This window comes from Diuraphis noxia, unplaced genomic scaffold (genome assembly GCF_037042655.1).
Source record: "Diuraphis noxia isolate RWA-SAM2 unplaced genomic scaffold, SU_Dnox_SAM2 contig0004, whole genome shotgun sequence".
Taxonomy (NCBI): Eukaryota; Metazoa; Arthropoda; class Insecta; order Hemiptera; family Aphididae; genus Diuraphis; species Diuraphis noxia.
The window spans coordinates 43,232,604-43,245,874 of NW_028301714.1; the positions used below are offsets into that span (position 1 = coordinate 43,232,604).

Genomic DNA, 13,271 nt, shown 5'->3' on the forward strand with positions numbered 1-13,271 from the left:
ACGATAGAACGATCTAGACGAAAACCGAAGAGTGCCGAGAAGTTAGTAATATTTTGCCTCAGACGAGTACGATTATAAAATACCATATCATGGTAGAGGGGGAAGTCGGAATTTTATTATGAAATGATGCAGAATGATTCGGGCCTCAGAGTTTGTCAACATTATCCATTAGTCATTTGTCGAAGCGACGTAACTTCCACTAATAGAAATAGGAACTGGTAGGTTGTCGTAATGTTGTTTAGTGTAAGTGTATACCTACCTATAATACTTTTATCAAAAACTAAAGATATCGGTTCTTATCTGTCTAGAGTCTAGTGTCTTGTAATATTTTGTATTACAGTTTAGTAGATACTCTGAGAGTAATAAATAAAAAAATAATTGACAAATTTGCATTACTCAAAGACAGAAGAATAGATTTAATTTATAAAACATAATATAAAATGAATTTTGTTATTGTTTTAGTAAATGAGATTTATGTAATAAGAATTTTTTTTTTTAAGTTGACTTTATTCTGATATTTCAGATAACATTAAGTATGGTTTATTATTTATGTAAAACTTTTGATGAGGCTAATTGGCTGAGCACTCAACATATTTCTATCAATGGCAGTGACATGAAATTATATGCTTTCGAATATTTTTCAACGTCAACTATTAAACTTTTGTAGTACCTCCACTGGGAGGCTTCTACGCTCTGTTATTTTTTTTTTTCTACTTTCTAATACTTCTTCAATTGTTCTTATTGTTCTTTTTGTAACATATTGAATAAAACATTTAATAAGCAAAAAAAAACATTAAACTTGTATAATATTTAAATAGTTTTACATTTTTTAATCATCAAAGTTTATGTACATTTTCATTTTTCATGATATCGCGATGCAAAATATTCTGGTGTACAATTTGTTCTTTGCAGTTATTTTACATGTGAGTTAAACATAAACTTTATCTACTAAATTATAATATAATTTATGATATGTATAGGTATGCCTACATGATAATTCGTATTATACGGGTGTAACCGACAGTGTTGAGACCAGATAAGTAAAAATTATCTAGATATAGATAAAAGATTATTGCTCTAATATTATCTAGATTAAGATAAGATAGCATGTATTTAAATTATCTCAGATAAGATAAAATACAAACAAAATTTATCTAGATAAAAAAAAAGATGAACATTTAAATGTTTAAAATAGTTTAATTTAACCAACAATTAAATTTATATTTTATCGTGGAAAATTAATATATCTACTAATAATTGAAATCTTAAGATTAAGAATACAGATTTTTTAAACATAACATAAATAATGACCATCAATATTCCACAATTTTCTTTATATATGTTTACCCATTGGCCATTTGTCATTCTTACTTACATAATTTCAAAGATTAATATAAGTATAGTTTGTGTTTTAAAATGAATTAAAAGTTGAACAATGAGACTTATTAAATTAAGTACTCTATCTTATAGTACCATAAAAATTAATCAATTTTGAAGTTTAAATTGTTAATAAATAACTACTTCCATAAACCATTTTTAAAACATTTATATTGTATTTAATGACAATACAAAATAAAATGTATGCATAAGAAACATTTTAAATTTTAAGCATTATAATTCAAAACATAATTCTTCCAAACAAAAATCTCTTTTTATTAATAACATAAAAATTCCAAATTAAAATTTTACATAATGCATAATAATAATGAATATTTTTAAATAATTAATAAGTGTAATATTATATTTTATACATAATCAGTTATTACTTTTCAACTTTAAAATAAAAAAAAAAATAATAATAATAATATATACATGTACATATACAAATGTTGGGATTTTTCGATTTACTTATATTATCTAGATAATTACTAAAAAGATAACGATTTTTTTATCTTAAATAATCCTTAGATACCTATCCACATTTTCATCTAGATAAGATAAAATATAAATAAATATTATCTAGATGAAATATCTAGATAAATTTATCTAGATAAGTCTCAACACTGGTAACCGAATTGGTTCCCGTTTGTGTACAGGTAATTTTTAACTTTTAATAATTGGTATAAATTATAAATTACATAGCATAAAATATAAATGTATCTATTCGGCTATCTTCTATAATTTATAGTATAATATACAATAAGATGGCAATATATTTAATATTTATATATTGGAAGCTTAGCAAATTATCGATGATACCTCGATCAATTAAGATAATGATTTGAGATATAGTACATTGTACTTTTATTGCTGTATAGTATATTGTCTTATCCTATGTACGGACAATAATGTTAGTGAGCAGTGAGTACTGTACAGTCTCGAATAACACATCGTATAAATTCGTAATTTTTATTTCGTATTTTAATTTATATTTTTTAATTTTAATTTTCGCTATTATGGAGTTTATGTTTAGTGAAAAGGGAACTAAAAGTTGTTGATTATTGGAAATTACAAGTTTGTATTCCAAAAGAACTTAGCAGATGATAATATATATAGGTGGATATGTACAAAACGAAAATGTAAAGCATTCGTTAAATTGAACGGAGATTGTTTATGTGAATAAGTATTAACAAATAACCACGAAAGTGAAGGCGATGGTAAATTTGTGCGACAACAATTGACAAATTCACTGAAAAGAAAATGCGACGAACTTATTACAGAGCGACCATCTAAAATTATACGTAAAAAGATAGCTTCAAACAGTCATAGTGAGTCACTACTTCAAAATGATATTAACAGAGTCCGTAAAAATTTGAATGCTGCTAAATTAAGAACAATTCCCAAGTTACCTTCTAATCTTGAAGAACGGCATAAAAGTTCCAGTGAATATTAAATAATAAATAATATTAAATTTCGAAGTAATAATACTATAGGAAAGGAAACTTAGCAAACAAGAAAAAACAGCAAATAATTAGAAAATTGTATGACTGAGTACATTAATAAGAAGCTTACGTGAATTGAATACCTACTTTAAGAAAGTTTCAAATTTACAAATCAACGATTTTAAATAATTGTATTTATTTTATTTTATTATAATTTGTATTTTGTACCTACACCTAGTGATGACTATAGTTGACTTCCAAATCAATGATTTAAAATTGTATATATTTTATATATTTTTTTTTTATAACCTTCATTACGCACATTTTTAACCAAGCCTACTTTTAAGTTGACAGTCCTAAGCCTGTAAAATTGAGAAAGAAAATGTGCGTTATTAAACGGGAACTAATTCGACTCAACTTAATAAAATACCTTTTTTAAACGGGAACCAATTTGGCTTACCTTCATAAAATACCTTTTTCAAATGGGTACCAATTCGGCACGTGGGGTTGGAGTTCAGGAACCAATTCGGTACTAGCCGATATTTCGGGGTCCACGGTGTTGGAATGACTTTTTAACATAGGACTTCTTCCTTTTTGAATAATACTCATCGTGCTTTATTTTAACGTGGACCACTAATTTCAATTCAAATTTTACTTAAATTACTTTATGTTATAACTGAAAATTTCTAGATTTAGTAAAACTTTCCCGTAATTTATTAATATTGAAATCACAGTTGATGATTAAAAAAAAATCTAAGATACACTGCGTTACACGGGTAAATTAAATTAAAATTGTCAGATTAATATTTATTTAATATTTGCTAATTATTATAATTTATATATATATATTTATATATACATGATAGAATTTAAATATTTTGTTGAAACATTTATTTTATTTTTTTTTTTTACAGAAAAGACATTTTTTTAGATTTGTTTTTAAAGTTGCCACCTTTTGAATATAAAGCGCATTCGTTTTAAGTATTTAATAAATAAAACCACGGATTATTAACTTAGATTTGAGATAATTTAATCTGTTATAACATTATTTAATTTACCCAGCTCCTCCCCCCCACCCATCCAAAAAACACAAATTTTTGGTTCTTATACTAAATATAGTATATAATACATAAGAATAATTTCTATCAAAATTTCAAAACTTACACCTACGTACTCCAGGTCCAACAAGCACCCCTTGTGGGATTCCTAAATATATTTCTAAATAGTGTGATTAGTAATTTTAGAATTAATTTTCCCTACAGTGATATCTGGTTATCAATAATCAATGTTGATTAGGGATAAATAACAAATAATTTTTTTTTTTTACCAATTTTGTTAAGAAATGTCTCCAACCTACTGAATAATATATCTTGTGTAAGTATTTGTTTTCTAGGAAGAAACATACCAAGGAGGGTGATAAGCATGCTATCATCCCATCTGAATTCTCACATTTCATTAATTAAAATTATGAAAAGTATTATTCGTATAGTTTTGTTTAATACGCTTTACAAAATACAATTACCACCGCAACTATAATATTATAAGTCTGGCATAAATATATATATATATATAGCTAATATCTTATTTTCAACATTACCTAGCTCTAACAAAATATTTTAAAACGATTTTTGTTCTTTATACCTTTGTTTTTACTTTTAATATAATTTAAATTCTTTGATAAAAAAGTCAATTTTTTTGTAATCTCTATAATATAGGTCTGCTGTTTCATGGGGGAAAAATCCATTCAACTTGGATTTCCGTTTTAATATCAAGTTTGCTTCGGCGGGATTACCGTAAAATCTTTAATTTAGTTTTATTTTTTGAATGTATAAAAGTTAAAATAATTAAAAGTTCAGAAGCTAACCTCCATGACTAAAACATAAAAAAAATGCCCCTCATAGACGGAAATAATTGTATTCAATCGTGAAACTAAGTTAAAAAACGCCATTCAAAAAATATAATAATATAAAGTTGATTAAATTAAAAACCAGTTATTTCGGTAAAATAATAATTGCTTTACTTTGTAAATATTTACATAAAACTACGATAATTGTTTCAGATTTGTTTATAATTAGAAATGGACAATTATAAATTTTATTATTTAATATAGTTACATGTAATAGATCAATCAATTCAATTTTTTTAAATTATTAAGGCCAGAGTAGAAAAATCCAAAATGTTTATTGTTGAAAATCCAGTTGCATCGAATGCCTGAGCCTAAATACAGAGTTCAGCTATTGTTCAATTTATATACTTACAGAACTGTAGTAGACTATTATAAGTTATTACTAATCTAATTTAGAAGAAGTTCCAAATATTCTACCTTTTCGCTAATTGTATACTACAATAAAAGTGAAATGTAATATCAAATTAATGAAGAATGTTATTTCGTATATTTGTTAATTGGCCATTTTTTAATCCAAAATGATTTTTCAAGATAATTATTTTTTACATATTATTATTCACTTGAAAAATTCATTTATTTATATATCTATATTTACATTCCATTTAATAAATTTCAAAAAAAGAAAATCACATTTTCATTTATACATATTAGCTCTGTTTTTAGAAATTCTCTTTTCTGTTTTACAATTGAGTGGAATCGATATAAATCCAAAACTGCAAAGTTCAACATTTTAACTAAATGTTATTAACATAATCTAAGCCATTTTTAATATTTTCCATTTTATAATATTGAGAAAATGAGAGTGATTATTATATTGTACTAAATTTGTATGAGTTTAAATGCGCAAGTTTATTTTTACCACACTACAATGAACGTGTGAAATCGGATTAATTATAAAATAAAAACGTTTTTTGAGTTTTTAAATTAATAAAAGTCATCATACATAAAAAAAAAAAAAACTGGTAAGCGGGTAACACTCTGTCATACATTAGGTGTCTAGGGAGACATTGTAATAGATGTGTTAAATTTTAATTCAAAGATATAAAGTAATTGTATACGAAAAACGATTCTTAGCTAAGACGGTCTGTCAGCCTATAATATTAGTAAGTATATTTTATGATATCATTGAGATTGAAGTAATTTTTTACTCTATAATAGACGTTTGTGGTTTTAAATAGTATTTAATATAATAAAGCATTTTAAATACTCATAGGTAAGTACACGAAATTATTCTATTTTTTTACATTTTTATGTTTCAATGGACCGTATATTTACAATGGTAATCAATTTTTATTTATTTCATATTTAGAGTAAGTAACAGAATATTTTTACGAAAAAATGTATATATCCATTTTGAGTTTAATTAAGTAAAGTAAAATTAAGGAAATGATTATATCTCGTGATTATTGCTCTATATATTATTCACAACATTTTTGTTAACAAATAATATACTCCTCTTCCAAAATATTTGAACGCTATTAAATAAAAAAATATATCTATAAATTATTGTAGGCTATTATAATTATAAGTACAACAAGTATATCAAACATTTTTCTATGTACCTATGTAAGAAACTAAAAATATTCTTTAATATTAATAAATTAAATTAAATTAAAATTTGAAAAATAGTATTATTTTCTTTGATAAAAATCTACCTAGTTTCATTGAAGAACGTTATGTCATACAATATATACATTAACAAGAACTAATTATTCAAATCTAGTAAAATTTGAATAAAAAACAATAATAAGTCGTTAAATGTATACATTTTATATTATAGTCATGTATCATATGGATCATCTGCAAATATCTTGAGGATGTATTATTATATAGCATTATATTATGTTATTTTAAAAAGAAACTTGATCAAACTAAAAAAAATTATTTTTATATATCTACAATTCTAAAAATTATATTTCATATAATTTGTGTTTTAATTGTATCTATTTAGAAAAGTAGTGTTATCATTGAAGTGGGTGTATATCGTCTATGCAACACAACAATACTTCTAGAATTGAATTTCGTTTGCTAATTATTTGATAATTTTACGAAATAATGATAATGACCTTCTTTGGGATTTAACACAAAAATACAATGCAAACTAATAACTTCAAATCTATATTTTAACCTGTAGTAAAAGTAATTTAAATTGATTTCGAATCAAATCCAATATTATCGATAGACTATATTATAATATTGTAGGTAGTCGTGATTAGTAAAAGAATCATTCGTATTTTTATTTAACGTGTTATTTGGATTGTTATTGGCTAATTGTTAATCTGCATCTAAGACATACATATATTATGTAGCAAGAAAATTCAATATACATCGAATTATGATGTAAATTGTATAATTACATAATATGAGCACATAGATTAAACTGCTGTCATCGATTTGCGGTTTTTATGATTGTTTGAAGTTTGAAGTGAATTAATGCTTGTAAAATATTTTACCAAACCATCACAATCAATATAATAATATCATATATAGAAATTGAGTATAGCGTTTACGTATGATTGCACTTACTTCAAATGGTATGGCGAAGAGTGCGATTAGTATGTCGGCGAACGCCAAATTGGCCAAGTAGTGATTGGTGACCGACCGCATCCGCTTGCTGGTGACGATAGCCCATATCACCAACCCATTTCCGGCCACAGCGATCACTGATATTGATCCGTAGAGCACGGATAGAACGACGACCAATAGGGCTGGCACCTTGTATAGGTCGGAGCTTTGTTGGTCATGTAGCAAGGTATCGTTGCCTGTGATATTGGCGGTGACATTTGACGTGATATTAACCGTGAGATTTTCTGTGAGATTTACCGCGATATTAGTTGCGATTTCGGCGGCGGCCATTGCACTAGGCGACGGCGGCTTCGGCTGGAACGTGGCAACATCGGACTGTCAACAATTTTGACGCCCGCTATGAGTCGCGGGCTTTGCGGCGTTCGCGTCCCGTCATGACGCCCCGCGTACTCGACCGCGTACCATGTAAATGCAGGAAATACGGCGATAGAAGTTGCTAAAAGATCACTGTAGACAACAACCGGACAGAATCGCACAAATATTTTCAAACCAATTTATTTGTGATTCGATGCGACCGTCGAGACACGTTAGGTGGTAAGAAAACGAGTCAACGTCAAGTAAAAGCGGCTAAAACGACGATTGGCCTCTGTATCGACTAGATATTATACTATTGTTATATTCGTGTACGAACTTTAATATTGTGTACCGTACACACGCCACAACTGTTGTAATCTTAAAAACACTCGACACTGCGAAGAAGGTGGGCGACAGCAGACTGACAGTAAATATATTGAGTGTTCGGCGACCGTATCATGCCTAACCTATTGACAGATAATGATAAAATATGTTATAATATTGTCTCAGAAAACATGTATTATTATTCAGTGATCTACAATTTGTAACTCTTCGTAATGAGTTATCATGATTGAACAAATAATTCGTTGTTATAAAATATATAGTTTTAAATACCAATAAAAATAATAATAATAATATAAAATAATAATTTTAATATCCAATTACTATGGTTTACTACAATTATAAAGTTATACAGGATGTTCATAAGCCATAAAGGGGGACTCGCCGCCCCGATGGAAACCAGTTTTTTGCCGTTCATCTATAAACTAAAAAAACATTTTCGACAAAATAAACTCTTTAGAATAAATATCTTAATTTTTTTGCAAAAATTATAAAATTAATAAATAATTTTTATAACTTTTTTACCAAAACAATTGAATTAAATAGAAAATAAAATACATGTAGCCCTTGTCTACGTGAGTCTAATAAAAAAAAAAATTTTGATATATTTATCATCTCAAAATATATCGCGACGGGTAAATTCTCACGGGATACAGTGTATAGTTAGAAATTTGGAATATAAAATCATGCAATTAATAAGAAATAAGAATTAGGAATATTAAACGTTATTTTATATATTTACTTAAGTCTTAAGCATTTTTTGTCCATCCAAACTCTAGAGTTATAAAATAAAGAAATCCATTTTTCTTATTGTATGTAATCTAAATTTATATTCAATGTTGTAGAAATAGAAAGTATTATAAAAAAAGAACTATTTTGTATTCAGTTTTTATTTTATTGTAAAAATATAAAATTATTAAAATAAATAATTAAAAATTATTCAATGTTATTCGAGTTCTTTTGTACTTCTACAATCAACAAAACTCTCTCATAGAATATTTTATAAAAATTATTCAATTTGATATAACACCCATATTCTTAGATAATATTGAACTCAAAGTTAAATGGCAAACACTGAAAAAAAATCTAAACTAAGAAAACAAAAATATAATAAGAACAGGAATGACAAACACCCAAATCACAAAAAAAAAAATTAATACCGAATAAACTAAGAATTTAACATACCAGAATAAAACATAGTTTTCTAATAGTCAAATAACTTCCAATATCATACGTAAGTTGTAGAATAATCATAAATATTTCAACTGCATAATGGCTTAAGTTTACAAACATATTATAGAAGAAGGAACTAAGCAATAGCCCCTTGATTGCAGAACTGGAACCAGATGAAAAAAAAAACAATTGGAAGTTTTCAATTTTCTTAAAAAAAAATTACATTCCAATAGTTTAGTAAAAATTGTAAAAAAAAAAATTATTATTGTATACATTTTTATCTCTAAAATATATACATAAATATATATAAAGATACAGGGAGAGAGAGAGAGAGATGTTAAATTCATTGTAATTTATAAGTTTTGCTAATTTTCTTTAAAAATTATAGTTATCATTTATATAAAAAAAAGTGTTCATTAGGTATCTAGAGTCAATTATAATATGTGTGTTAAATTTAAATTAAATGATATAAAATCATATAGAACATCTTGTATATTTTTCGTATTTATCTTATGAATTTTGTTAAGATTTTAACTTCAGACTTCATGAGTTAAAATATTTTGAAAATGTTATGCTGTATAAGAAATGTCGAAAATCGAAATATATTTCAACTAGGTACTTATTGTATACTAGACACAAATGATAATAATAATAATAACTAGACAAAAAAACATATTATTGAATCATTTAGACCTAAAACCTATTAGTTTCGTTTATAGCCTATAACTACTAAAATACATTTTACGCTTAGTTAAAACGAAAATAATATAATATTGTCTCTAATATTCTCATATAGGAAACACAATACACAAATAAAAGAAATTGGAGTAGATATTTTGTTGTTTTTAATTCACACAAAACGGTAAACGGCCACTTTGTTCGGTCTATTGTTTTAAATACGAAACTCGGACAATTTGTGCGGTCGGGTAAAAATTTACATTGTAAAAAGTGAACACTTTATACGGTCTCGTAAAAATGTCCATTGTAGAACGCAAACACTTTGTACTGTTATTTATCAGTGGTGACTTGTGCCTATATGTACAGGTATGCGTCATACAATATCTGATATTATGATATGTATGATAAACTGTATTTATTCTATAATACAAAATTACATTTAAAATATATTTTGCATTCAATTAAAAACAATGATTAAACTCCTAAAATATAGTAAATATTTTATGTATAATACAAATCTACATCAACTGGTGTGCACATCAGTCAGAATATTGTTGGCTTATGTAAATTACGTTTGGCCATTGAGAGTAAAGGTTGATAAATTAAAGTGTTTCTTTCGTCTAAGTATAAACTAGGCCGTTCAAAGGGGGTGGCAACGGGACCATTTTTCCGTAATAATAATAGTACTTTATTATAATATAGTGATATTTTTATTTCGTATTGTATAAAAATTCTATTCATAAAAATCATAATTATTTTTTACAATTGAATTTATACATATTTTTTAAAAACATTAAGATTGATCTTTAAGTATTAAATACAGACAAAATACAATTAGTGTTTTTAAAACAATTTTGAACCATCTCCAAAATGGATTGATTATTCAGTGAAACCTCTAAGTACCGGACACTCTCGGTCACTTAAATTTCGTCCGCTATTAAGAGAGGATATACAGTGAGTCCACATTTCTCCGTTCCCGAAATTCCGTCCGTTATTTGGAGGAGTCCGTTAAAAGAGATTTCACTGTAATATGATATTCGACCAAATTATTTTGTATATTATACTAGAAAAATTACCAAGTTGAATTGGTTAAAACTATAACTACAGATATTTAACGGCAGTTATTATAAGTTTTATAGGTATATGTAGTTTTTTCATAACTTGTATGATACAATAATTGTGATAATGATGAATAAACATTTATTTTTATTTTAAATTATTTAGGACTATAATTATTATAGCTTCATGTATGTATGCATATATTGCATATACCTTGGTACATTTAAAAATAATATGGACCTATTGATTATTTTTATGAAATCTAAATCTAATGATATAATATATAACAGCCCTCACATGATCAATATTTTAGACAGTATGAAAAAACGATACTGATGACTGATGAAAAAATTGGATATCGATCCTTAGTATTTATTTAATGATCATGATATTAACCGTATGTGGTAAATAATGACAGTTCATCGGTGTGTTTTTCGCAGCCACATGGATGACGAAAGTCAAAACACTTGTACTAGTGAATCCCAAGATAGACAAATCCTGCGTGATATTTATCAAACGGAAACCAACGCAATCAAACACAAATGGAATACTGAGTATTAACGCTAATTAATACTGACTGTCTGAGCACAATAATGTCAATATGTTCAAATACTGTCAGTATCTCTACAGTCAAAAATACTTACTGTGTGAGGGCCGCATTATATACTGTTATATAAAATCTAAATATAATGATTAATATGATTGAGACATTTTCTGTGACTAATTAAATAATAAACCTAGTTAAATTGAAAATGTGTGAGAAATTACCACTAATTAATTATTAATTATTTAATATTTTGTTTAACGCATTAATGACTTACGCGTATTTAAAAATACAGCTAAACGAATAAATATCATCTCATTATTTAAATGTTTGTCTCTCAAAGTCCTCCAATTAAAAAGAGGTTTGAAACAGCCTTGATAATATGTTATTTCCTTTTCTTTTGTATATAATAATAATAGATCTTCATAAGATAATTTTAAATTAAGTGAATGTACCTACTTTTTATTATAGTGTCAAATTATATTCTTTATGAACTATTTGAGAAGGATATAATGAAAAACGATTATGATAAAATGTTGACTTTTATGCATTGGGAATGAGTCCAAGACTAATGATTGTTTTTTGATAATTTTTTTTATAAGAAATTTAACAGCTGAATAAAGATAATAATAATATTAAAATGATGAAAAATGACTTTGTAGTTAATTTTTATTCAATGTTGAAGTTACGACTTTGTTACGGAATTTGAAAACACAAGAACGAAAATATACAACTTAAAAATAGTTACGATTTTATTGGCTTAAGAAATCTGCTATGATAATGATTTTATCATAAACACCCAATTATATAAATACGGCTACGCATAAATTTAATATAACAGATACGCGAAGTAAACTATTAATTTCTGAATAACTAACACACAGTTTATTGAGGGAAGAACAGAACATAAATTCGAATTTAGATATACTTACAAAATATGTGCTTTTTATATTTTTTTTTATTAGAAAAACAATTTTGATGAGATAAAAATCCTAAAATAGTTTACGAACAAATTTCGTCGGACGTGAAATAGTACGAAAACAAATGTACCGTGTCTCGCCACACGGTCCTACCGAGATCGACACCGCAATTTTGGAAGGGACCGCACCGAACGCTTTTCCGGATATACTGAACGCGCTCGTGTCTGCCGTTGCGGTGCTTTCGACGTTTGGCGGCGTACGCATGAGACGACGCGCTGGCAGCCTTGCCAACGACACGGTATTACCGTGCGGACAAATTTGGTGAAAAGTTTTTGTCTATATTATGGAAATGTTGATTTTTATTGATTAATTCCGAACAATGATGATAAGGAGTAGGTATCTCAGCGTGTGATCTAATTTTTCGCAAAAAACTCGCCTTTCGTGGTGAAAAAAAATATCGAAAAGTTTTTACGCAGCACCTGATCAGCGAGTAGAAAATATATAAACAAATGTTGTTCTTAATTTATAACATGTACATAGTTTTCAAGTAGTCTCAGAGTAAGTTGTTTCGAAATTCAGAATGCGTTAGCTTGTGATCAACATACATGTTTTTAATAATAGCAAAGAACGCCATGGTGATACATCTTTAGATACCTATACTGATCATGGGAGTACCGAACTCCGTGCAGGTTCTGTGGGATAATCTATGAAATTCAACGATTAATTATCAATTTTGAATTTAATAACAACCGATTCCGGCCTCCCCACACATAACTCGTTATTATTATTATTATTATTATTTTTTTTTTTTAAATTAATTTTGGTGTACCTAATGCACGAGCAATCATACCACGGAACACTTCCTGAACTCGGCAAAAAACAACTTGAAGAGTCGGGTTTTTCACGTCTTCGTTTATATCTGCAGTAAACGATATTATACGTCACAA

The 13,271-nt window shown here is 26.8% G+C and overlaps 1 protein-coding gene across 1 annotated transcript in view; it reads right to left on the reverse strand.

The window, feature by feature from the left end:
- The window catches only part of LOC107166926 (tachykinin-like peptides receptor 99D), a 55,976-nt gene extending 43,457 nt beyond the window's left edge, over window positions 1-12,519 (reverse strand). The window contains exons 1-2 of the mRNA XM_089227200.1: window positions 12,337-12,519; window positions 7,255-8,075 (exon numbers count right to left, since the gene is read on the reverse strand). Of these exons, the coding sequence (XP_089083326.1) occupies window positions 7,255-7,584 (330 nt within the window). The 5' untranslated portion in view covers window positions 7,585-8,075; window positions 12,337-12,519. The remainder of the gene's footprint in view (window positions 1-7,254; window positions 8,076-12,336) is intronic.
- Window positions 12,520-13,271: the final 752 nt, after the last annotated feature.